At 41.5% G+C, this 24,232-nt stretch overlaps 1 protein-coding gene across 2 annotated transcripts; it reads right to left on the reverse strand.

The window, feature by feature from the left end:
- Nucleotides 1-2,564: 2,564 nt before the first annotated feature.
- Nucleotides 2,565-23,520, reverse strand: LOC105689064 (transcription factor LBX1). 2 transcript variants are annotated; one of them, XM_048649717.1, is made up of 3 exons: nt 22,118-23,520; nt 10,172-10,400; nt 2,565-4,041 (listed from the first exon to the last, which is right to left on the reverse strand). In XM_048649717.1, exons 1-3 carry the CDS (start codon nt 22,851-22,853, stop codon nt 3,807-3,809), a joined length of 1,200 nt encoding a protein of 399 aa, XP_048505674.1. In that variant the 5' UTR covers nt 22,854-23,520; the 3' UTR covers nt 2,565-3,806. The 2 variants fall into 2 exon arrangements, with proteins under 2 accessions (XP_048505674.1, XP_012261242.1); XM_012405819.3 differs by having other exon boundaries at nt 2,565-4,044.
- Between the last annotated feature and the right edge of the window lie 712 nt (nt 23,521-24,232).

Here is a 24,232-nt window from a genome sequence, read left to right on the forward strand (position 1 = left end):
TAGACTTATGCCTATTATATACCTACCTACACTCGCCGTTTCTCTATTTCCGATAGTTTGCGGTCGGAGGGCCCACAACATCGAAAATCTTCTCCAGTCCAGTGTTAGGTACTTTTTTTTTTCACACTAGAATTATTTCCGAACCGATTCTCTTAATATAGGTGTCATTATACGGGTACATAGAAATCGGCCGCTCTCTTCCCCCGTTTAACTTTCAACCCCCGACGGTGAGAAATCTGCACCCTAAAAACTTCACTTGACCGAGATCAATTTTCAAGGCCAGAATAGCCCCGACACTTGTTGCTCGAATTTTGACATTTTGAAACGGACTTCGCGCAGAGAAAATCTCAAGATACGAATTCGAATCGAGCAAACGAATCGGATCGAACTTTTTGTTCCCCCTTTTTTTTTTTTTTTTTTTTTTTTCACGAGTCGCGGTGTACATGCCACCCATGACGTCCGTTCACCTATATAATAGAGTCGGTTTTCTCTTTGTCGAGACAGGTTATACCCCCATCGAGGACCCCATGGAAACGCACGTGACTCTCTCATCCCCTTCTAGTTTATACGGTCCTCTCGGCACACGCCCCGGCAATCAATGGTTGATCGTACATCAGTGGTCTCTATACTATATCTCCCACTCTGTACTCCGTTACAAACGAACAGTGTATGTGTTACGTACGGATATACGTGTGTGTATGTAACACGCCCACAGTGGTACGTAGCCGGTACGGGGTACGCCGAATTAAAAACTAATCCAATATTAGCTTCGGCCTCGTATGACGCGCCGCGCGGTGCACGCCAATTATACCTCCCCTGAGTATACGTCTCTATATATTATATGTTATATATATATATGTATATATATATAGATATAAAATTCGCAGTGAATATGTATATAATATACACGCGCGTACGTATTATCATACCCCGTGTATTTTCGCGCAATGCAGTGAAATATGATCCAATTTGGATCGTGATACAAAATCACGAGAACATTGGGTAATGAATTTTTCGAAATTTTGGCTATTTCTAGTTGTGCGAAAACAAAAAAAAAAAGGATATTTCACACGCGTATCGGACAGACTCGGCACTTTCGTGTCTCGTTTTTTTTTCAAGCATTTCCGGTCCAGAACCGGAAGATTTTATGAAATCCCTCGCGATCGTTCACGTCGGCAACTTTTCCTAAAACACTACCCATTAGGTGCCGAAAAACCGCAGACTCTTTTTTTCTGGGATACGATGGAAACTCCGTTGATGCCGCCGACGCGAAATAGGCGGTATGTATTTTGAGTAAAGATTTGACACATGAATAAAAAGATTGAAGAAGATGCTCCGGATCGTCGGCTCCTTTAGTTTCTCAATTACGCTACGCCTCATCCGAAACTTCCGGTGTAATATTTTTACGCTATGAATCGCGAGGAGAAAAAAAAAAAAAATCCTACTCTCGACTCCGAAACGAGGTACGTACCTGAATGTGACGATTGTTTTCACCCGCAGGTTGAAATTCACATAACCGAACTTTTGTGATTTGATGAAAATTTGATGACTCTAAAGTTTAACGGTCAAATGAAAGTTCGGATCGTTCAGGTATAGGGAAGCCGATCGTTCGCGTTATAAGGATTGTCCGCAAAATATATCCCGGAGGTTTCAGTTGTATAGATAATAGCTTCCTTCCAGGATTCGAAGTCCCTCGATAGGTTTATTTCCTCAATGCCAATGGGTATACACATAGAAATATATATGTATATAATTTTTCGAGGACGTCCTTCGCTTCTCCGTCCTCTTCGCCTCATCATCGTAACTCCCGGTATAGGGAAAATAGAAACAAACAAAAAAAAAACAAAAAAACAAAAAACAAAAAGGGAAGGAACTGAGGGAAAAAAAGAGGGAAAGAAAAAACGACGGAGCGACTTGGAAGCTCCCCGCAGGTACCCACCTTTAACACAACAAATAGTTTTCTCGTAGTTCGCCGTTTGTCCCACCGAGCACAGGATGTGGGTTCGTTTACGGCCTGTAATTGCGGTGGACAGTCGAAATAAGGATCCCCATTGAGAAGTGGCTACCTATACAGTTTCAGCCGGCGCAGCATCACCGTCGAGCTGTACGAGCCGCACGCGGTGTCCAATTATATCTACACGTATATCTATACGACAAAATTTTTGGGACCTCGATAATTCCGCGCAGCATACACATAACGTCTTATTGTTAGCCGAGGAGGACCTCTTCTGCTGGCTCAAAAATTCGTACCTCTATAATAATTCTCTTGATAGTATAGAGCAAGAGTAAAAGTGTAGGTGTAGGTGTGTAGGTATATACACCCATATTATAGGCAGAAAATTTCAGACCACCTGAGCGGTTTAACGAGATAAAAAATTACACCCGCCGAATTGCCGCCGCGCTGCAGGATCTGCAAGATCGTGCATCAGGTGAGTTCGGGGGCACGATTCAAGTGCCGTTCCTGAAAATAATAGAAAAAAAACAAATGGGAAAAAATGGGAAAAAATGGAGAAAAAAAACAACAAAAAGCAGGATAATGATAACTATATATGACACCAATTTATATATCTACCGTCGTCTCGAACACCTCTTTTCTTCGACGCTTTCTCGGAAAACAAAAAGGAAGCTAAGGATTCTCGGACATTATCTGTACGTCATGAGTCACTCGACCTTGAAATAAAATGTGGTCCAGACGTCGTCTCGATTTTTCTACGATAATTTTGCGCAGTCTCTCTGATCCGGTGGTCAAATCAAAAATAAGTGTCGCCACGGAAACTGTGAATGAAATTTTCAAATTTTGAATTCCGATGTGCGGTTATTTCGAAAAATTAGCAGAGAATATTCTCCGTTCGTTTCTGTCTTTTTTTCAGAGTGTATGGTGTTCTGTTTTTAGATTGATTAATTTTTTTTCTCTTCGCTCTCAATGACTCGATAACGCAATAACGTGAAATTATTTGTACCTTTCAATTGTTCTTTTTCTTTTTATGTACAACATTACACTTATAGGTACATAACATCACATAGCTTGGTATTTTTATTTATAATAATATAATTACGTAGGTACGATTATTCTTAGATTCTAAATCATCATATATTTATAATATTAATAATAATATTAATAATAACAATAATATTGTGAATCTTTGATAAATATTTACAAGATATGCAAGGTAATCGATCGTAATCGATCGATCGATCAATCAATCAATCAATTAGTTGATCGATTAATTATTATTCGGTACATATAAAGTAGGTATATAAATCGAAGTGAAGCAATTAAATATTTACACGTTCCATAATTACTATACGTTATAATTGTATTTAATGTCATCCGCGGCGATTTCGACTGCATAATTATTCGTAGATTTTATTTATATAAAAAAATGTTCCGTTCTTGATTTGAATAAATTAAAAAAGAAAAGAAAACGGTGTACGATTTTATAACTTTCATGAGTTATACATGTACATGAAAATCCTCGTGCGTCTCGCGAATATATTTATATATGTATATATTTATATATTTACGCAAAATTTTTGTGTGATAATCAACCTAATTGTACATAAGAACACAAATTTTTCGTTTACCGTTTTATATTTACACGTCAGCTCGTGCGCAGCCGATTTTCATAATGTTTATACGTTTTTCGTTATTCCTCCTCGTACGTTTATCATATAATTTATACACATACAATATGTGAGTATTGCACATATCACCTCATCAACTTCCGTATCCAATTGATTAATTGATTAATCTAATTAATTTTTGTTTTCATCGTTCACTTCGATTATATTCCTGTTCATTCAATTTAACAAATTGGTTCGGTTAAGGGCTGCGGTGGGCCGTATGGCGATGCCCACTGCGGCATAGGGTGACCGATACTCGGCTGCGAGGACTGCTGGACATCTGAATTTGGCGCTGGACCTGCAGAATGTTGCGGTACGGACGACGGATATCCAACTTTTCCCAGAGCTTCCGCCTGCAGCGAAAGCATCAAACGATTCGCTGCTTGTCTCTCAGCCTCTCGCTCTTCGGCAGTTTGTCTTCTGAAATTAAAGTGAAAATTGAAAATCTCAGACGAGAACACGTGCATGTCTTTTTTCTTCTCATGCCTACGCATCTGTTTTTTTTTTTTTTTTTTCTCTTCCGGTTATCGACTTATTATTCAATCTTTTTTAATTGCGTAGGGAGCACGTTATCCACACAATATCACTGAACTCTGCCATTTCGTGTTTGGAAGAAAATGAGCTTGAAAAAAAATGGAAGAAGAAAAAAACTAATGAAAGAAATAAATTGTATGACACAAACTAAATTTCTTGCACGCATCTTGCGCACGGATTAATGATAATGTTCACGTATCGTACATACGTACAGTTGTACATTATATGTATATAGTCTCACACACGCCACGCGCTATGTTTTTCGAATAAAATACATATACCGTTCAATTTTCTCTGTAGATATATAATAATAATTATAAAAGGTAAAAAATAAAGTGTCTATACTTAACTGAAACGTAAATATATAATAGTGGTATACGGTACATATGGGTGTGCATATATATTCTTGCGTACATATACGGGAGATAAATGATGCTGGTTGCGGGGAGAGTAATACTTTTTTTTTTTTTCTCTTCTTTTCTTTGTGCCCGTGCAATTACGTGCGGTGGCATTAGTTGAACTTAAGAATATGAGATACATAATGAGTTATAGGTATACAGGTAGATATAACACACGTATGTACACGTATAGGGATGTGTAAAAACCTTCGCTACAGCTATTCGTACGTACGCATGTACATTTTGTGCAGAGGTTTTAACTTCGACGTTCCATATGCCGTGAGTCAAAATTATATATACATGGGAATACATAGGAATAATTTATTCAGACAAATAAAACCCTATTTTAACCTTTTCCACGATCGGTGTTCCACGATGAATTTAAGCGTCGTATTCGAATTGATATTATCCCGAAAGACTTCTAACGCGTATTCTTCCAGTGTAACGTGGTAAATTCTATTATATACAATTATTTCATGTACATATAGATATATAGAGAGATAGTCACTGTTTCGAATCGAGGAGAGGGAGAACAATGACTGGCGTTGTTGGGGGAGGAGGGGTGAAAAACAGAAGAAGACAAACGTAATAAAGATAATTCGATTCCTGTTCCTGCTGCGGGGTCTGCAGGACCGCTGGTTGCTTTTGTATTTTCGTTGTTGCGGGAAGCGGCGCGGGTCGACTACGACCCGCCGCGTCGCGTCACTGGCATTGGCTGAGTCGCGAGGGTGGTACGGAACAGCTACGCGACTCGGAACCTGCCAAACCGAGGGGAGAAGAAGGAGGCTAGGAGGGTGTCTGTTTTCTAGCATTAAGTCTATTAAGAACCTACAAAATGGCCGACCTGTTGTCCTTCTTTAGATACGAACGATACGAGCCACGGCAGGATTTCTAGCAATTTTATCGACTGCCCGCGTTGGTAGACTAGACATTTTTCACGATGTTACTATAAGATAGAATTTTACAACTCAAGAATACTACGCACTCAAGTTCCAAATTTCGTCGATCCGTCGTTGAGATTTTTTATTCGAAAGGAAAGAGAAATCACCTGCGAGAAAAATCTGATTCGATTTCGTGTTTTATTCCGCACCATCCCCTTGACCGATTCCTCTGGTGTTCGTGTTCCGACCCTTCGGCCGCACGTGTTCCCCCATATAATAATGTCGACCGCTGTATGATTTTAAGCGTTGGTCAATATAATTCGAGTGAATAAATCGAACCACAAACCGTCGCATAACGTGACCCTTTCGCGTGAACACTCAATAAAATCTCGCTCGTAGTAGGGACGTTTCGCAGCTTTTTATCGAGACATCAAAGTTTTATGAAAATAAAAGAATAACGTTCTTCTAATTCGTTGGCTCATGTTGAAAATGATCGAGTGCCCATTCAATTACACATATCCTATACATACGTGTATCTGCGTTATTCGTTCGAAAAAACTCGTTTAAAATTATCACGTGTTACGACAACGCGTGCATGTGCACCATTGTCTATACAATGACGCGATGTAAATCCGTGAATTTCTGTACGTTATATGTATTCAGGTACGTTTGTCTACGGGTATATATGCATAGCGTATATAACATAATACATGTAAAGCTAATGCAGGGCTACCTGTGAGTTAAGCCGACGCTAAAGCGTAGCGATTCCTGCAGTAGTCAGTTCGGTCGAAGAAAGAACCCGAGTTAATTCAATATGATTGGCTGACCTGTCTACCTGGATCATCATAATTTAAAAAGCGACACGCCGTGGAAGCGCCACCGGTCTTTTATAGGACAGGTCGTACACGTACACGGGTACCTGTGTATATCCAGAACCAGTTCATCTTTCTTTCCCTTTTTTTTTGTTTTTTTATTTTTCTGTTTTATTTTTTTGTTTCACCCTAATGATCGCAAGATTTTCTGACATAAATTCATAGCTCCCTCTCGTCCTCGGCACGATTCGTCCGCATCGCTTCGTGTGTCGTTGCCGGAGGTTCGAGATCGAATCAAAAGTCGATGAAATTTCAAAGGTTCACTTTTGCTTTCGAATATTTGTAACCCGACATATATACATGTGTATATAACGAACGTAATACCGGCAACTACGGAAAATCGTCCGATGGACGGTATTATATTGGTAAAAAAGATAAACAAAGGAACATTGAAATCGTTTAATTACCGTCGCGCAGAGATTAGGTCTAATGGAACGCCGTTGTTTCGGACTTGAAACCCTTGTCGCTCGTTGGCTTCGCTGCTGAACGCTGTTCACTGGCGCCTCTCGGTCGAGGAAGCCGATCTTCAAACTGTACCGAATTTATCCCACTATACACGTGCGTTGTACAGGTATACACATACATATATATGGATCGAGTGAAAAAGTCGCTTTGTTTATCACCGGCCGTCAAACAGAAACCCATAAGATATCCGAACCGGCTCAATGCACGCGTGTAGTCGTTGCATAGGTGTTCGTCAAGGTAAGAAAAAAGAAGGATCTTATTCGGAGCAGATAATACCCAGATGGATAGGCGAACCGGGGACGTGATCAAATGGGATTATTATACATGCAACGGTTGCATAGATGGAGAATCTTGAAGTTTTTTTTTTTTTCTATTACGTGGCCACGACGTTTGAAATGAAATCAAAACGCGTGAAATTCATCACATTTCGTCAGATCTGTAGGCATAATTTCTAATCCCAGATCATCTATAGTTCATGTGTTATGTACGATACATACGTACAGCGGCATTATATACATGGGTATGTATATATGTATACCTATACGTACAGCAGAGAGCGAGTGAGGATATACTATACGCGTATATGTACGGTGACTGGCGCGAAGCGCGTGTGGGCTCCCGTTAGGGTAGGGAAAATGTAATCGGCAAACCACCCTCAATAATTAATTACTAACCCGGTTAATTACTTGCACGGGCGTCGCCAAAACCTGTCACTGATACAGCGGCGTAACTACAGCGAAGCAGCTGTTATCACGATATACAACATTTCATTCTGCTTTGTATCAGGTATAATCAGGCGTATCGATGCTAATTTTTTCACTCGCGAGCTGTCTACTTCAGCGATTGGAACTCTCAACCGGAATAGGAGATTCTTAACTATGAAAGAAGGGTGAAAAATCGCTAACATTTTTTGTAAACCTCCGGATACACGTGGACCTGGCAATCAGATTAATCGAAATCAAATTATTCGATTATAAGAAATATTGCACGCGTACGACGTTATGAGGTGATAATTCCGACGACGAAAATGTCGGCATTTTTTCCTCCCTTTTTTTTTTTTTCACTCCAACAACGGCCGACGGTTAACGTTGTTAGATACTTTGACGTTAAACAGCTATTAAAACGTTAGTTAATTAAAATTTAGGGTTGTCATAAAAACGGAACGAGAGCAAAAAAAAAAAAAAAGAATTTTTTTTTAAATGAAGTGCGCGAGCTCCGTTTACAGATGCCGTTTCAAGTACACCTCTCCCGAGCTTTAACGTGGATAAAAAGAAAAAAGAGAGAGAGAAAAAAATGGACAGAAGGAAAAAAACAGCAGAGCCGGAGTTCGTATTTTAATAATTAAATTGAAAAGCGAATTAGAAACGTTTGTTAATCAAAATTCATAACAAGCTCCCGCGTCTTGAGCAATACAGGCGTGTAATGACGAAAGGCGTGAAATGAAAAGAAAAATGTAAAATAATTAAGTACGTGAAAAAAAAAAAATAATAAAAAATAAAAAAGAAGAAAAGAATTACTGCAACAAAGCGTATATTAAACCTGGTATTTAACCGTGAAAGATATATCCGAAAGCTCGAGCCGTACAGTGTTATAAAAGACACGGTAAGAAACTGCTGCAATTTCGACTCTTTAATCGGCACCTAATTCGCCTAAATTCCCGGAGCTTACGGCTGACCATATAAGCGCGGATGTACGGGTATCTCGCTAGAGAGAAATGGCAAAGTGGAATTAGCTGGGGGGCAGAAGATACGGGGCTGTATAACGCGTCGTGGAGCTTATTGGACGCGTCCGCGGAGTCACCGGGCGTACACGTGACCTATTGAATTTTTAACAAAGACTTGGGGGAGATTCGAACCGATTCCAACACTGGATTCAAATGTTTGACAGTTTAAAAGCCAAGGAGCATATCGAACGGCGGGAGGGAGTGGGTCCGGGAGGAGTGAACGGGGCGGGGGGTGGCGGTTGCATTATGAAGGGGACACGGCTAAGCTGTTATCTTGGATGAATTATTTATTCATTTTCCACTATCTCATCTCATCTGCTGTACCAACAACGCCATCTTGTTATACGTCGAAATGACGTTATTTTCATATATCGTCGTGTCGTCCGATTTTAACGCCGCGGTGCGGTGCACGTACAACTTTCGTTCGCTTGTATTTTCAACTTTTCGAATTTGATTTTTTTTTTTCACTCTCGTTTCGTAAATCCGAAGCGATACGTGCGACTCGCGAGTTTAGAACCGAGCTGCCGGAAAAGCGAGAGTGTTACACATTTTAAGACGATAGATTCTAACGTTCTTTATCTCTTATTTTATTTATTCGTCTCACGAAAAAAAAAAAAACGTCACGCGCACGAGAATTATTACTCCGCATCTATGTAACGGTATAGACATCAGCTCTGTATATGCATTTACCTGAACTGATAATAACCATAGAAACACTCTCGTTTTACCGACATGTACAATTATAATCTCCCCGCAGCACGTGTGAGGTTGCAGATAAGGTGTATACTATGTATATATGCGTGCAACTGTAGGTTGAGAAAAGTAATTTTTGTACAAAAAATAAAAGAGATACATTTTGCACGACAAAAGACATTTTCGAACCATACACAGCGGTGTGATAAGAGAAAAAGCTTATACGGGGGAACGTTAGAGCATTTTTTCGAAAGGATATACATATAATCTGTATGTATGTATATATATGTATTTCTATATAGACACGTGTATAAGCGCAGGTTGATGCGGTTGAGACTAGAGGTTGGAATGTTGAAAGTGCAGCAGCAGGGATTGTTATATATAACACACGCATATGCACCCGTACGTATGTGTGTACCGTGTATATCTGCGGGTGTATTAGGAGTCTCTTCAAGATAAGAAAGGACGAAAACATGTAATTTAGATAAAAAGGATTTCGGGGCACCAAGACGGGGGTATCTTCTTTTTGTTTTTTTTTAATACAATGCAGGGCGTCCTGCGATGCTTATACGCGCGGCGACGCGACGACGGGGTCGACATTCTTAAAGGATATCGCCAAGTGGCTTTACATAGGTATGTGTATATCTTTTTTACAGTTAGGGATTTTAAGGGCACCCGAATTTCTAGGACGTGAGTCCTTAGGCGATCTCTTAAATTCCACAATGAAAAAGAAAGAGAAGAGAAGAAAAAAAAGAACGAGGAAAATTTAAAACTGACAGTTTGTAACACTGTACAGCATGCGTACTTGAGTATAACAAAATACCAGAATTCGTGACACGAATAAAACAACATTGGGCTATACGCGCGTGGGCGTGTAATATATATACATCATTCTCGCTTTCGTATATTAACGTTGATATACACATTTGGTTTTATGGAACAGTCCGCAACGAATTATCATACAGCGAGAGACACACTTACCGCCATTTTGTCCTTCTGTTTTGAAACCACGTTTTGACTTGCGCGTCCGTCATCTTGAGAGATTTAGCTAAGGCCGCCCTCTCAGCCGATGCCAAATATTTTTGCTTGTGAAACCGTTTTTCTAATTCAGCTATTTGTAATCTAGTAAAACTCGTTCTTGGTTTCTTCCGTTTCGGCGGTGTTCTATTCTGGTAAGGGTGTCCGATCCTCCGGGGGAAGGCACCGGCCACTGAAAGTAAACAGAATATAGAAAATTAGTGGAAAAATAAAACCAAATCTATACCAAATAAGGATTGACTTAAGAAATATCACTCGAACTTCATCTTAGAATTTTTTATCCGATTTTGCATTCGTCGTGATATTGCTTGGGCAAGACTAAATCGCACGTGCATTTCGATCGTGTAAAATCCTTACGTTTGTAAAAAAATTGACGGTGAAAGTCTGATTATATTTCACATTCTCTAACTAATGATAATTGAAAATGGTAATATAAATGATGGAAAAGTAAAAGATTGGAATAGATTTCTGTACGATGTATCATTTCTGCCGCGTCTGATAATTCATCGCGTACAGTGGCTGCAATGTACACCGCGCCGCGGCAATCCCGCGCAAATCCTTTAAATGAAATCAAATCAAAGCACGACGTGGATAGGTATAATAGTGTGTGTATACGTATCTGGTATACATGGCTATATATTAATGGCTATTGCAATGCCATTATTTTATCGAGCATGGATCCGGTTGTAGAAAAGTAATTAGGAATAAATTACAAACTGACAGTAAATATCATTACGAGAATGATAATTTAACAGCCGTAATGGCCGTAGTGCGATTATCGTCCTAATAAGCGAGTGACGCAAGGGCTTTTGCTGCTCTCCGGTGCAGCGGCAGCAGCACCACCACCATGATATACCAACAGCTGAGCCGTAGCTTCGAAACATGAGGTTTAAACTGTACACTATATCTGCCGAAGCTGTTGCCAACGATCTGCAAAAGGGGCGTTTGAAGGGCGACGTTATAATGGGTAATATTCGTTAGATAGTCCTTTACCCTTTTACGATGATTCCCTGGTTTGAACGAACGAACTTCTCTCTCTCTCTCTCTCTCTCTCTGCGTACAACGTATAGCCAGGGGGTTGTTTCCTGTCAAATTTCATTTTCATGAAAATTTCATATCAGCCCCACGCAGCAGCGGCCTAGCTATACCCCCCCCGTATAACAATAGCTGCTTACTTTTATCTCGCGCCAGCATATAATTATAATCTGCGAAACTTTATACGAAATTATAACGCGCCTAATCATCGGTCGCTGTACCTATATTTGTATCTGAAACAGAATCGCGTGTCGAAAATGAAAGACGATAATCGGTCGAAAAGGTCAAACCGCTATATATACGGCGCATATCTTCGTGATTAGAAAAGCGGTTAACGTACAGGAGTCGAAGGGCATGACGACTGTGCGGTCAATTATTGGACCCTTTTATCAAACGCAGGGATGGTACCGCAGCGGAACTGTACGACTGTCTTTCGTTTCTCGGTAACAAGCAGCACGTAGAACGTAGAGATACTAAAGTATCACGTGCTTCGTGTCTATTTTGCCAAAATGTACGAGAACGGTATTTAAGTATGTATATATATATATATATATATATATATTATATGCACCGTAGTTGTTTCAATAAAAATCGTTTCGCCGCAGCTGGTTAATTCTTGTACGGTAGCGTGATAAGGGACAATGTTCGCCGACAAAATTCACCCGGTATATATAGATTATATATGTATATATATACGGCGTCAGGTTAACAGGGTGCAAAGTATGGGCATGTTTCCATGGATACCGGGAGAATAACTTTTATACAACGACGCGATGCTTTTCTTTTTTGTAATTTTGGATTCAAACTGCAGTATAAAAAAAAAGTGAATGAAAAGAAATTGAATCCGGGGCTATGCGAGAGAAGATATACACGATTCAAGACCAATCTAGGATTATCGCTTGCTCCGGAGGATTTCTTTGGCATCGTTTCTATACGTGGCCGCTATTGGTTAGATTCTGGAAACGTGTTTATATACATTGTACCCCGCATGTGTAAAAGCAGATTCCACATAGCTACACATGTTATCTTCGTCGGAGGCGGTCCTTTTCAGGTAAAACAAGCGGAGCCAGCTCCGCGGCCGTGCAGGCACCGCGACGGGAGCAAATAAATGAACATCGACGCTTCGATGAATAAAACAAGAGATCCTGGTAAACGCGGGTCTGAAAGTATAACCTCATGTTCCCCTAAGAACGAAGTACAAATGAGGATCGGGGAACGGCGAAAAGTAGGGGAGAGGGTTGTTCCCTCTTTCTGGCAACGTGTGGAACGGCATGGCTCCTCCCGTTCCTTCAGTTTCCTACCCCCGAATCAGGGCAGATCGAGAGGGTTTTGCATAAAACAATAGACGGTCTAGCGAACGCGCGCGAACAGAGCGAATGCCTCCGCGGATATCGCGGAGCGCCGCGCACATTGGGGCAAACAAATCGAAAGCATTCTATATTTTACTTATATATACATATGTATCCGCTGGTAAAGACGAAAGAGAATTGCATCTGCATACGCCTTACGCTCTCCGTATACTATATATGACGCCACGGGGGTGATCGTAAAAACAAGATGGCGCCCCCCGCCGCAAAATGGCCGACATAAATAAATTAGCGGGACGAAGACTGCGCCGCGGCGCGATATAGTCGAAGCCCCGGTGGTAGGTGTATATACGTATATATCTATACACTACTTCGCTGTAGGCGGGCAAAAGTTTAGTCCAACTTATATTCCCTTCATATGCATATATATATACCTACATTATAGGTATATATTGCGTCCCATAAATGTGGGTATAGGTTTAGTCGGTGTACAGGCAATACCCTGCATACCGTGTAAGTTCCGCATATATATATTCGAGAGTTTTGAACTATGGAGTTAAGCCGCGTGCTGCTGCTGCTGCTGCTGCAGAAAAAAAGAAAATGTACATAGCTACTATTTATTGCTCTATGTACATTATTACGTTTCTTAGAACTGCATCATTACCACGTTACAAGCCGTATTACAAAAATTTTCAGGAGTCGCAGCTTCTTCGGGCTACACAACGCGATCGAGGGATCTCGACAGCTTCGTCAAGTTAACTACAAATTGTGAATGGAATATTGAAACGGCTAGCGACGATCGGTTCCAAGTTTTTCGTAATAATTGTTTCAGCCAAAAGTTTCACGCAGTTTCGAACTTACCCGTTGAAAGTGGATTTAAAATACGGACGCGTGCATATTATCCTTTAATCTTTATTACGCGATAATCTAACGAATTGCAGACTATACGCCTGCGGAGAAGATTGCTCATATTACGAGTATATAACTTGAATTACAATTATATTTATTATTGACTGTTGCAGCATCGCAGCTGAGTGTAGAATTACCCATTTTTCAATTGGAAATGGTATATATATATATATACATACATACATAAACGTACAAAGCCGCAAAGTTCTCAAGCTATGTTAAATTCATATATATTCATCGGAGCATTGCTGCAGCAAAGAGTACGGAGTACAATATATACATATAAATATATATATATATATAAATATATGTAGTTTGCAGACTGCATCTTTGCAGAAAACAATTTACTTTGAAGGCCACAAACTCTATTATAATCCCCTCTATAGAGTGTGCACGAGGGATAATGACTTTCTCTAAGAACTGTTGCTGTTAATATTGCATCATCAAATGATTCTAAACTGACTCACGATTCCAGCCAACAAAGGTTATGTCTCAAGCTCAGTGGGTCGTGGAAGATGAAATTTTCATCTCACGTCCTTTTCGTCTGTACATAGAAGCACGATTCACCCGCGTTACGCCTGACAAACGAACTCGAACACGCGGGTCATTATTCCCGAACCAGAAAAGCTCGCCCTCCTCGCGCCTTCGTAAAGATTCCGATGATATATTTTTTCTTTTTTCGAAAACGATCGAAGGTGTGTAAAATAATGAAAAAAAAACAAAAATCGCAACGACAGCCAGTTGCGAGGTATTTACAAAATAAGTTAATCTCGACAAACGGACAATTAACGACGTGTATGGGTATGTGCATAGGTATATTATCCCGTAGGAATAATCAGGGAGGCAACAATTGCTTGTATAATTATGAGAGTACATATGTACAGTAGGAATTACATATATACGTATGTATATGTAATACGTTCGCATCTAGGTAGTCGCTGCGATCGCTGCGCGCAGCAGCCAAAGGCTTAAAAGCACCACCACCCGGTAATTACATTGAATGTTGCAGTATAATATATCTTTTCCTCGAATACCGCGCATTGCATTTATTGTTCGACCATTTTACACCAGTCCTATTATGGCATTGAAATTACCCGCCTATATACTTTTCACTGTTACGTACCGCGTACACGACAGATAAGCTTTTACTATTTCTTATCTACGTTACATAGGCACAGGTTACAGGTCTCGTAAAGATTCGTACACGGGATAGGTATGGCCAAAGCTCCGATGAACTTCTGCAGAACTGTTTTATTGCAACATTCGCAGTATATACAATAGCCCCTGTAACACTGTCACCCGGAAATTATTTTCAACCACGTCCGTTACCTTTTGACACTTACGGTATTTTTTTTTTTTTTACATCTCTTTACGATTTTTCTCAAAAGTTTTCAAATTTCCAGAAATCGCAATTACAACAATTTTCCAAACGTCCTGCAGTGCAGCAGTTATAGCTGAACGCGTAGATGCTTCCGTCAGATAAACGTACGGAGAAAAAGAAAAAGAAAAAAAAAAAAATCGAACCCTACGTACGCATATATAGAGCATTTTGCATACACATCCACGTGGTATTATATGCGCCTATAAAAAGTCTCGGAGGAATCCTTCCCCCGGCATCTTACGGGGCGGCTACTGCACGCTTCGCCGTTTATATTTTCCGCGAATATATATCCGTGTGTACGTGGAACGTTTCGATATTTTTATATATCGCAGTTTTTTTCCCCATAATCGATGCTTAACTCGAATCGATGTAAAAGCCGGGAGGTTTATGTATGTATATACGCGTGCACCTACCCCGGAGAGGGAACGGGTACGTTTCGCGAACGTAAGACACTCTCCGTTTCTTTTTCGTTTTTTCTTTTTTTTTTTCTTTTTTTTTTCTCTTTTGCAGCTGTAGCGTATATATTTAGAATATATACGAGCTATTGGGCCAAGCGAAGAGCTGAATAATACAGTAGGCTGCGCCATATTTGAAATGAGATGCGAAACGCAAGCTTAAATCGTCGTTTATAACCACCGCGTAGGTATATCATCTAGATAACTTCGAACCTCCTCGGATATAAACACACGTGCGAAAAGATACGTGTATAGGTATATAGGTGCGTCGTATATAATGTAAAGCGTGTAATATCATTTCGCTCGGGGAGGGGGTAGGGGGGAGGGGGGGAGGGAGTATCGCGTAAGATTATCTTTGAGGGTGTCAAGTTTTACCGGCGCGATACCACCTCGCTTTGCGTTTGTTTAATTTTATGCGATTTTTTTTATCGACGCCTTGTAATATCGATAATGTAGGCCACCGGTGCAGACAGGGGGGTGGTGTAAGAAATGCGGCAGCTATACATATTCGGTTGCGCGTATACGTGTGTACACGTATAATTTGAGTATACGTACAGAGGGGGGGTGGTTTTTTATATCGAGTTATAGAGAGTTTGAGAAATGATCTGGCTCGCGTGTCTTATTTTTTACAACGGGCGGGACGACTTAAACTAAATCGGTGGGGACTGCCTGCTCGCCCCCTCTCTCCCACAGCTCCGCTTTTCGTTCTGCATGAGATTATGTACGTTCATATCCGATACATGGGCGAGAAGACACGTACACGTGTGTATACCTATGTACGCATCTACACTCCACCAGAACCACCCGAGAACTCTCCTACCGAGTAAAACTTTCCGACAAATGAGACAAGTTAAAAATTGATCGAGTTCTCCCCGTTATCTTATATATATGTATATATGTATACGTATTCGTATGTACGTACGGTCGCATATTGGAAACTTTTCACCGAAAACTTTTTTTTCACTCGTTCCTAGCTGATGCCGACGCACTTCGGGCACACCTTATCACGGATACATAGGTAGGTGTAACTACGTACCTGTGCGACAGATTTTATCATCAAATGAAAGTCTCTATTTTATGCTTCGCATCTTTCGGATGATATTCAAAGATTTCGCAAGATTTCAAAGAGAGAAAAAAATAAAAAAAATGTCTCTTCTCGCCTCTTTGTTTTTTGCTTGTAAAATATCGAACAGATTTTCGCCCCGTTTTCCACGCACTTTTTTCTACATCAAAGATCACACCACCGAAACTCGGTATTACTATGAAACTGACTGTATATTTCGGTTGTATGGGCATAAATTTGAACATTTGCATAGGTATACGCCGGTATGTCCGACGTAGAAAACATAGGGAAATGTTTACGATCTTTGGGATCGCTCGATTCGCGGACGGTGTGCAGTTCAAAGAAAAAGAGAAAAAAATTGATGGGGATAAAAAGAGGAGATAGATCGTTGATGCGGGATCGTTGGAAAGCAACCCCGCCGATAAAGGTCGTTGGAGGAACGGAAAATTCGGTGTGATGTGTATGTATCCCACGTGATGTATATAGATATATATATAGATATATATATTTACAAGTATAAACGAAACACGGTGAAGTAAAAAAATCTGTAAATTCCCCGCAGAAACGTCCCTTGGGTCAAAAAGTTTGGCAAACGATAAAATATTGTCCGTGATCGTGTGGGTTACGTATCTGCAGGTAACGTTGCGCGTCAGTTTCAAACGTGCAACTTGGATCTCAGTAGGGCGAATACATGTACGTGCGGTGTGTATGGCGGCCCTCGTCGTCGGGGCTTGGGTATATTATTCAAAAAAAAAAAAAATGAAAAAAAAAAAAAAGTAAAATAATTCTTTTTATTTTTATCAATTTTTTTTTTTCCATCCAACTCCCCCGAGAAATCGCGAGATTTGCTTCGGGGCTTGTGAATGTCAGTGAAAATTTGCGGGACTTGCCACGTGCGGTGTGATGGTGGTGTCACGGTGACGCGTTTCTATACGCTATCTCTGTGTGTTTTTAGAGCTTTTCGGTTTTTTTCGGATGCAGATTTTATCAGCTCTATAATTGGGAATGAATTTAATCGATACACGGATAAAGTATAATTTTGCAGTCAAACCAGAAGCTGGTAAAAATTTTTTTTCCGGACGTTCATCGATCGGTATACAGATGCAACTATATCGTTCGCGCGAATGTCAGACAGACGGATTGAAAAGAGGTGAAATTATTTTGCGATGAAAAAAATCAACAACGCGACATCCGGACGAAATTTCGAAGCGAATTGACATTTAATAGGAAGCATGCGCGCGAAGAACACCTGATTTTCGTAAATGATAATAATTGTAATTGTTATTATTATCATTTATAATTATTCCTGGCGGTGTGTATTACGTAGTAATTGATCCGGAGGCAGATTAGTGCTCGGTGCCGGTGGTGGGAGTGAGTTGAGTGATTGAGTTAGCGTTGAGTTAGGGATTTCCCTCGGCTATGGTGGCAGCCGTAAGGTCGGAGTGGCTCGTCCATCATCACCAACGTGCACCATTTCAGCCAGTCTCTAGTCGAGTGTCTGAACTCGGTTACATAATTAACGCGGCTTCAGTTTAATTTCACTGCAGACGATTATACACCTGAGCCAACTGAATCGACACCCTCCCCGAGCCAAGCGGGTTATCCTCAACTTGCGGATTACAGTGTCCCTCGCCCTAATGAAAGTCCCTATATTGACGATGATCAATGTGCTTCGGATATCGATTTCGAAAATTCATCGAACTTCAATCTTTCTTTTTTCTATTTTTTCTTTTTTTCTCTTTAACGCTCATCGGGATTTTGGTATACCCACTTTACGTTCGATGAGAAAGGAAATTCATCGTTGTTGTTGTTAACGATTACTTTTTTTTTTTTTTTTTCGAACAATCTTGCGGGTGAACAAGAATCTGATTGCGGTGCAGGAGCTGTTTACCGCCGCACAAAGATGCATTGGCAGAAGAGTAAAGGGGAAAAAAAAAACAAATAAATCAAAAAAAATAAAATAAAATAAAAATGGAATACGTTACAGTAATAACAGTGAAACTGCAGCGGCAAGAGAGGAAAGAGTTCGAACCGAGGGTTCGAAGGTAGTGAGCGAGAACTATTCCTAAGTATATTACTAAGTATGAATTACGAATCCCAAGAAACGCTTTCATGGCCCTCAGGTGATACAGCATTTACCTATACCTACTTTACTGACACTCGTACAAATATCAATACGTATACGTGGGGTCCAAGTTTCTTTCCACGTACCTTATAACGTCTATACGTATTTACAACGATCTTATACCCAGTGCAGCAACACGAGACCCGTTTGCGTGAACTCGCGCAAGAAACGACAAATCGCTCGCTACCAACCGCCCGTATAGCTTCTGCTTCTATCGCGGCACGATTTCAACTGTACATACGTAATAAGATACATACGTATCCAACGTGGAGTTCGATATCAGAGGGGACGAGAAAAAAAAAAGGAAATAAAATAAAAATAAAATAAAAAAAAAAAACCGTTACGGAAATCGTTCGAGCGGAATTCAAAGTTCCAACATGGCGGCGCAATACCGATTAAAAGCGGTGTCATTCGCTCGAGCGTACAGATCGAACAACACGAGCTATTCAATTAAATTATCGTATCGAAGATATAATATCGTCGTGCGAAGTGGCATCGAAGCGAATAGCGAAGCGGTTGTCATGTTCGCGAAAAGGGAAACGAGCTAACAGAAAATTAGAGCGAAATGAAGGTGTGCGCGCGTAAAACGAAATGACCTCGTCGCCTGCCCCTGGGGTAATCGTAAAATCGGTGATTTTTTTCAGCGTGCAAGGTATACGCGTACCCCGCGAGCCGGGCGTCAAAGTCGAGGTTCTTTCGAATACCACATAATGTACATAGAAGGAAGGAAAGCGAACTCAGCACGTTTCTGTTGTGTGGCACGCTACATTCGAACGGTACAAATGTACAAAGTTATACCCGCAAACCCGTGGATGTTCAGTTTTGTTAGATGTACATGCGCACGCTGACTCGCTGACGCGGTGGTGGCACAACGGCAACATTCTGAACACTATAACCGAACGCGTATACCGATGCGCGGGGTAACCGGTACAGATGTATAGAGAAAACCGAGGTATAAACTCGAGGGGTTTCAGGTTTTGGTCACGCGATCCTCCTTTTTTATTATTATCATTATATTTTGTTGTTTTTTTTTTTTTTTTTTTTTTTCCCTACTTGTTCCATTCCCATTCCTTTCTCAGTATTCGGTTATCTCCGTTCTCCATTCTACCGCTGGTTATACACCGGACCGCGGGACTTGACTCAACAAAATCGCCGCCGGCTGCACCCGCGCCCCAGGTTTTACGCATCGTTCGATCCTCACTTCCCAACTCTGATCGTCAGCTTATTCTTCTCCACATGCTTCGTCTTCCTCCTCATCTTCTTCTTCTTCTTCTTCTTCTTCTTCTTCTTCTTCTTCTTCTTCTTCTTGGGATTTATTATCGTCTCGACTCCGCTCATTCGATACCGCAGCTGACTGCACCCGCACGAAACTGCGTCGCATTTTTAAAACTCACGCCGAATGACACCGATAAACGTGTAATCGTCATACGGGACGATCGATCGGTAAATTTCAGATGAGATATACAGAGGAATCGATTATTCGAACGTCTCTGAAAAACCGGCGTAATAGTATACATTGTATATACGATGAAAGTAAAAGTAAATGTGAAACTCGTTTAGGGTGATTTTCTCATGCGTTTTTGAGTGAAAGGATTATTAGGAGTTAGCTGCATGTTCAATCATGGTATACACAGTATACTTCGATACACAGGCAACCGAGCGACGTTTGCAAAGTGCCAACAATCGAGACTCGTTCGCCGTGACTAAGTAACTCTTTGCTATATAAATTTGTAGGAATGAATTTCTCCCGTGCATAATTAGCGAGTTTACGTTAATATTCATCGATCTGATATTTGATCTAAATTAACCGCGAATCATCGATGTGATTATAATTTCGCATTTAAATTACGTAGTCTCGAGTGTTCTCGTACCGCAATCATCGCGATCGGAATTCACGACGTATCGGCATTTATAAATCGATCGACTCGATCAATTTTGTAATTTCGAAATGCCGGACGAGGATAAGCGATCCTCTTTACGCGCTGATTGTATCGCGCGATACTATTAATTAAGTACATTTGTAACATACGAATTTCATTTCCGAAATACTACTTTCTATTTTAATGTCGTCGAATCAATTAGCATAACGATTACTATCGACGTTCCAGATCTTCGAGAGATGGAAAGGAGCGGAGATATTTTCCCATAACACGTGTCGAATCTCGAAAAACCAACCAACATTTATACACCTGATTCCTGATCGAGAATCATTGTTCATCCCTCAAACCGACGAGCGGATAATAATCGATCATTCGCGTTATTGGCAGATATACGATATACTTATTTTATCGAAAACGATCCGTATCAAATGTTCGTTGTACGTACGTACTTCGGTATCGTGGGATACCGAAGTAGATGGCTCCGTTAAGGGCGAATAACACGAAATTTAAGCTGCAGGTATCCGGCAGACTGCAGTCCCGTTCGTAAGGAATAGCGCGCTGCCCTCGCGAGAGACGTGATGCAGACAAATGAACCGTCAGAACGCGGTAAATTCAATTGCAGAGGATTGGCCTTCAGTAATTCTGTGGTCGCAAAACGTCCGTTTAGCTACTTCGTGATCGATGAGTCTACTTTATTACTGGGCAAACGCCTGCAACGTGTGGCACAGGTCTTCCTACGATATTCGTCGGAGTAGCGCGCGTCAGCGAATTTCACGTATATCTATCTATCTTACCTGTACCCGAGATAAATCTCGCAATTAATGTTCGAACTAATGAACGGGATGCGATATTCTAATTTTTCTTTCTTGGAACGTTACGAAGCGCGGGGTTATAAAAGAATCGCGTTCGCGTTGTATCGTTTGTATCCGCACCTGTACCGGAGCCGGTGAGTTACAAGCTGGAAGGTCGATGACAAACTTTGAAATCTTTAAAACCACAAGCGTAAATAATAAAGTAGAGAACAGGAGAACGCTCTTCGGTGGCTCTTCCCTTTTACCTTTTTCTTTTTTTTTTTTCTTTCGTTTCCCTTTCGTTTCCCTTTCGTTTTTTTCTTATTCCTTCACCCGTTCCCCGATTTCCCCCCTCGCCCGTTGCGCCACAGCTCACTGCACCCTTCCGAACCCGTTCGCGACATTTTTTAAACGATCGTCTGTATACCATATACGGTTCGATGCAAAACGACTGACGGATGAATGGATGCAGTAATATTTAAAATGCGGTTGATCACTTATTGCGGAAAACTGTAGAACGAGACGTGGATGTATTATTTATATTTACATGTTCCACGCGAACGTCGCTATGACCTTGCAACTGTACAATATGTTCGTGCGTTATCCGCAAGACTATACATATACGTACATATACGTACGTACGTACCTACCCGAAGTGCGAAGCAATGGCGATGTTATTAACGGAAACGGTCGGTAGCATCGCGGTAATGAGGTAATTATTCAACGCAGTTAACCCGTTTCAGTGTCATACGACGATCGGAATGTGAATGGATAAATTATTTGCCACGAACGTTGAGAGAGGGACGTGACAGCCCGTATGCTCGCGCGTTTGCAGAGCGCGCGGTTAATTTGCAAAATCGTTTTGTTCGGCTTGCTGCACTCTTGCGGGAGACCGGAATCTATTTAAGCGTCGACGTCGCCCACGGTAATTAGGAGAACCAACCTGCTAATCTGTCCTTGAGATGTGGATGGGCGTGAAGGGGGTGAACGGCGAGATTCGCCAATAAACTAGCCCGGTGAAGTCCCGCGGCGGCGGCTTGTTGTTGACTGTGCTGTATGGCCTGCAAACTCCACGGTGGTATCAGAGCCTGGGAAGGTAAGGAGGTCGTCGGTCCACCGCTGGTACCGGGCGGTCGGTGCGCCGGGACTCTGATGACGCCACCCCCCGTGTAAATCAGACCGGATCCGCCGGGGAATAATCTGAACGGCGCCAACAGATCCTGATGAAGTGTGGTGGGATTTCCGTTTTGCGTCTCCGGTGTACTTCCGGTGTCGTCGTCGTCCTTGTCGGATAGTTTCTCTTCGGTTTCGGGCCCCCAGGATCGCCTCTCGTCCTCCATGATGGACGAAATGTTTCTGTGAGCGTCGTCCCAACCCCACGACACTTTGCGGTCCTTCTCGTTTTCAAGGTCTTCCGACGACGGACTCTTCGCGGTTTGACCCGCGCGGGTCTCGCCCAAAAGCCGGCTTATGCTGAACGGATGACTTCTCGGCGGTTCATTTTGGGTTCGGGTTGTGGTGTGACTCGGCGGTGGGGAATTGGAACATTCGGATCTCTCCTCGTGAACGGTGTGCGACGAGTTCATGTAATTGTGGGGACTGCAGCTCCTCGAGTCCGAATCGTCCACGTTTATCTCTTCGGTTTGATCCACGTCGCTGCAGTCACCGTGTTCCGACATTTTTTTTGTTTTTTTTTCAGTCTTTCGACTTCCTACGGATAGAGAAAAAAAGGAAAACGAACGGAAAACTAACCGGTCACCCTTCTCCACCGATTTCCTTCGGATCTCAGCTCAAATCTTATTCATCGTTTTTCCATGAGATTCATTCACTTCACTGCGCGCGGCGTAATTGTTCACCCACTTTATCGAAATCCGTCGGTACCGGAAACTATCTCTAATTTCTATCGGTACGTTCTACCGATATTTACAGATCATCATAGCCGCGCAAGAATTGATGTCATTTCGTGGCGAAGACGGCCGAAGATTCTACCGACAATTAAATTTTTCTCTCCAACGGACACTCGAAAGTATTCAACGACCTGACCGAGTTAACCAGCAGCTATGGTGAATTTCGGAACACTGTGCAATCGTGTAATTTTTGTACAGCCTAAAAAAAATTCTATCGATGATTTTTAGCACTAGAATAGTTAAGGACACTGAAGAACTGCACTTGAGGTTTGTTTGTTTGTTTGTTTGTTTGGTTTTGTGTGTGAACTCGTAACGAAAACCCCTGCAGAGTAGTGATTACAATGATTGGTTAATTGGTGGGGAAAAAAAATGTCGAATGAAATCACAACCACGTAGTTATTCGAACATATAGGAGTACAAGTAGTCTAGCATGGTTCGAGTTTCGTTGTGAAGTGAAACAGTTGGAACGCGAAGCAAACGAAGCACGAAAATAGAGGGCAATATCCCCACTTCCGTCCCGGTTGTTCGGTATTTACCAAGCTCCACCCACCCCTAGGTAACGACCAATGAAAGAGACGGCAACCACGCCTCGGAGAAAGTCCATTGGCCGGGCTTAAATTGATACCTATTTAACATTTGAGCAGAATGTAGCCGCCGATCGTCTTTTTCCCCTCTATTATTTATTACGATCGTCATTTTTCTTTTCTTCTTATTCCTCCGACTTCTTACTCCTCTTCTTCTTCTTCTTCTTCTTCTTCTTCTTCTTCTCCTTCTTCTTTTCCCTTTTCTATGGTTGTTCTTCCTCCAACCACGGTGGCTATACGTGTGTACATCTCGAGATTCACTGGGCTTAAGAAATAAAGGACTTAATTATGGCGGACTCGGAATGCTAAAGTAGGTACACGGGTACCTCAAACCGCGTTTTTGTCTCTCGTTATTTCATCTCAGGATCTATGTCCATCGATTCGAATTCGCGGTTGCTCGCCCCCGCAATCGAAACCCTGACAATCGACGAGGTCCTAGAGACAAAAATGTCTAGACAGAAAAGAACCACGTAACTTATTCCCATCCCGCCGCGGTCGAATGCGTTTTAAAATGGTTGCCCTGCAACGTTCTTTTTATGTTTTATCCAAACGCCATTTTTACCTTTC

The sequence above is a fragment of the Athalia rosae genome, chromosome 2 (genome assembly GCF_917208135.1).
Source record: "Athalia rosae chromosome 2, iyAthRosa1.1, whole genome shotgun sequence".
In the NCBI taxonomy this organism is placed as follows: Eukaryota; Metazoa; Arthropoda; class Insecta; order Hymenoptera; family Athaliidae; genus Athalia; species Athalia rosae.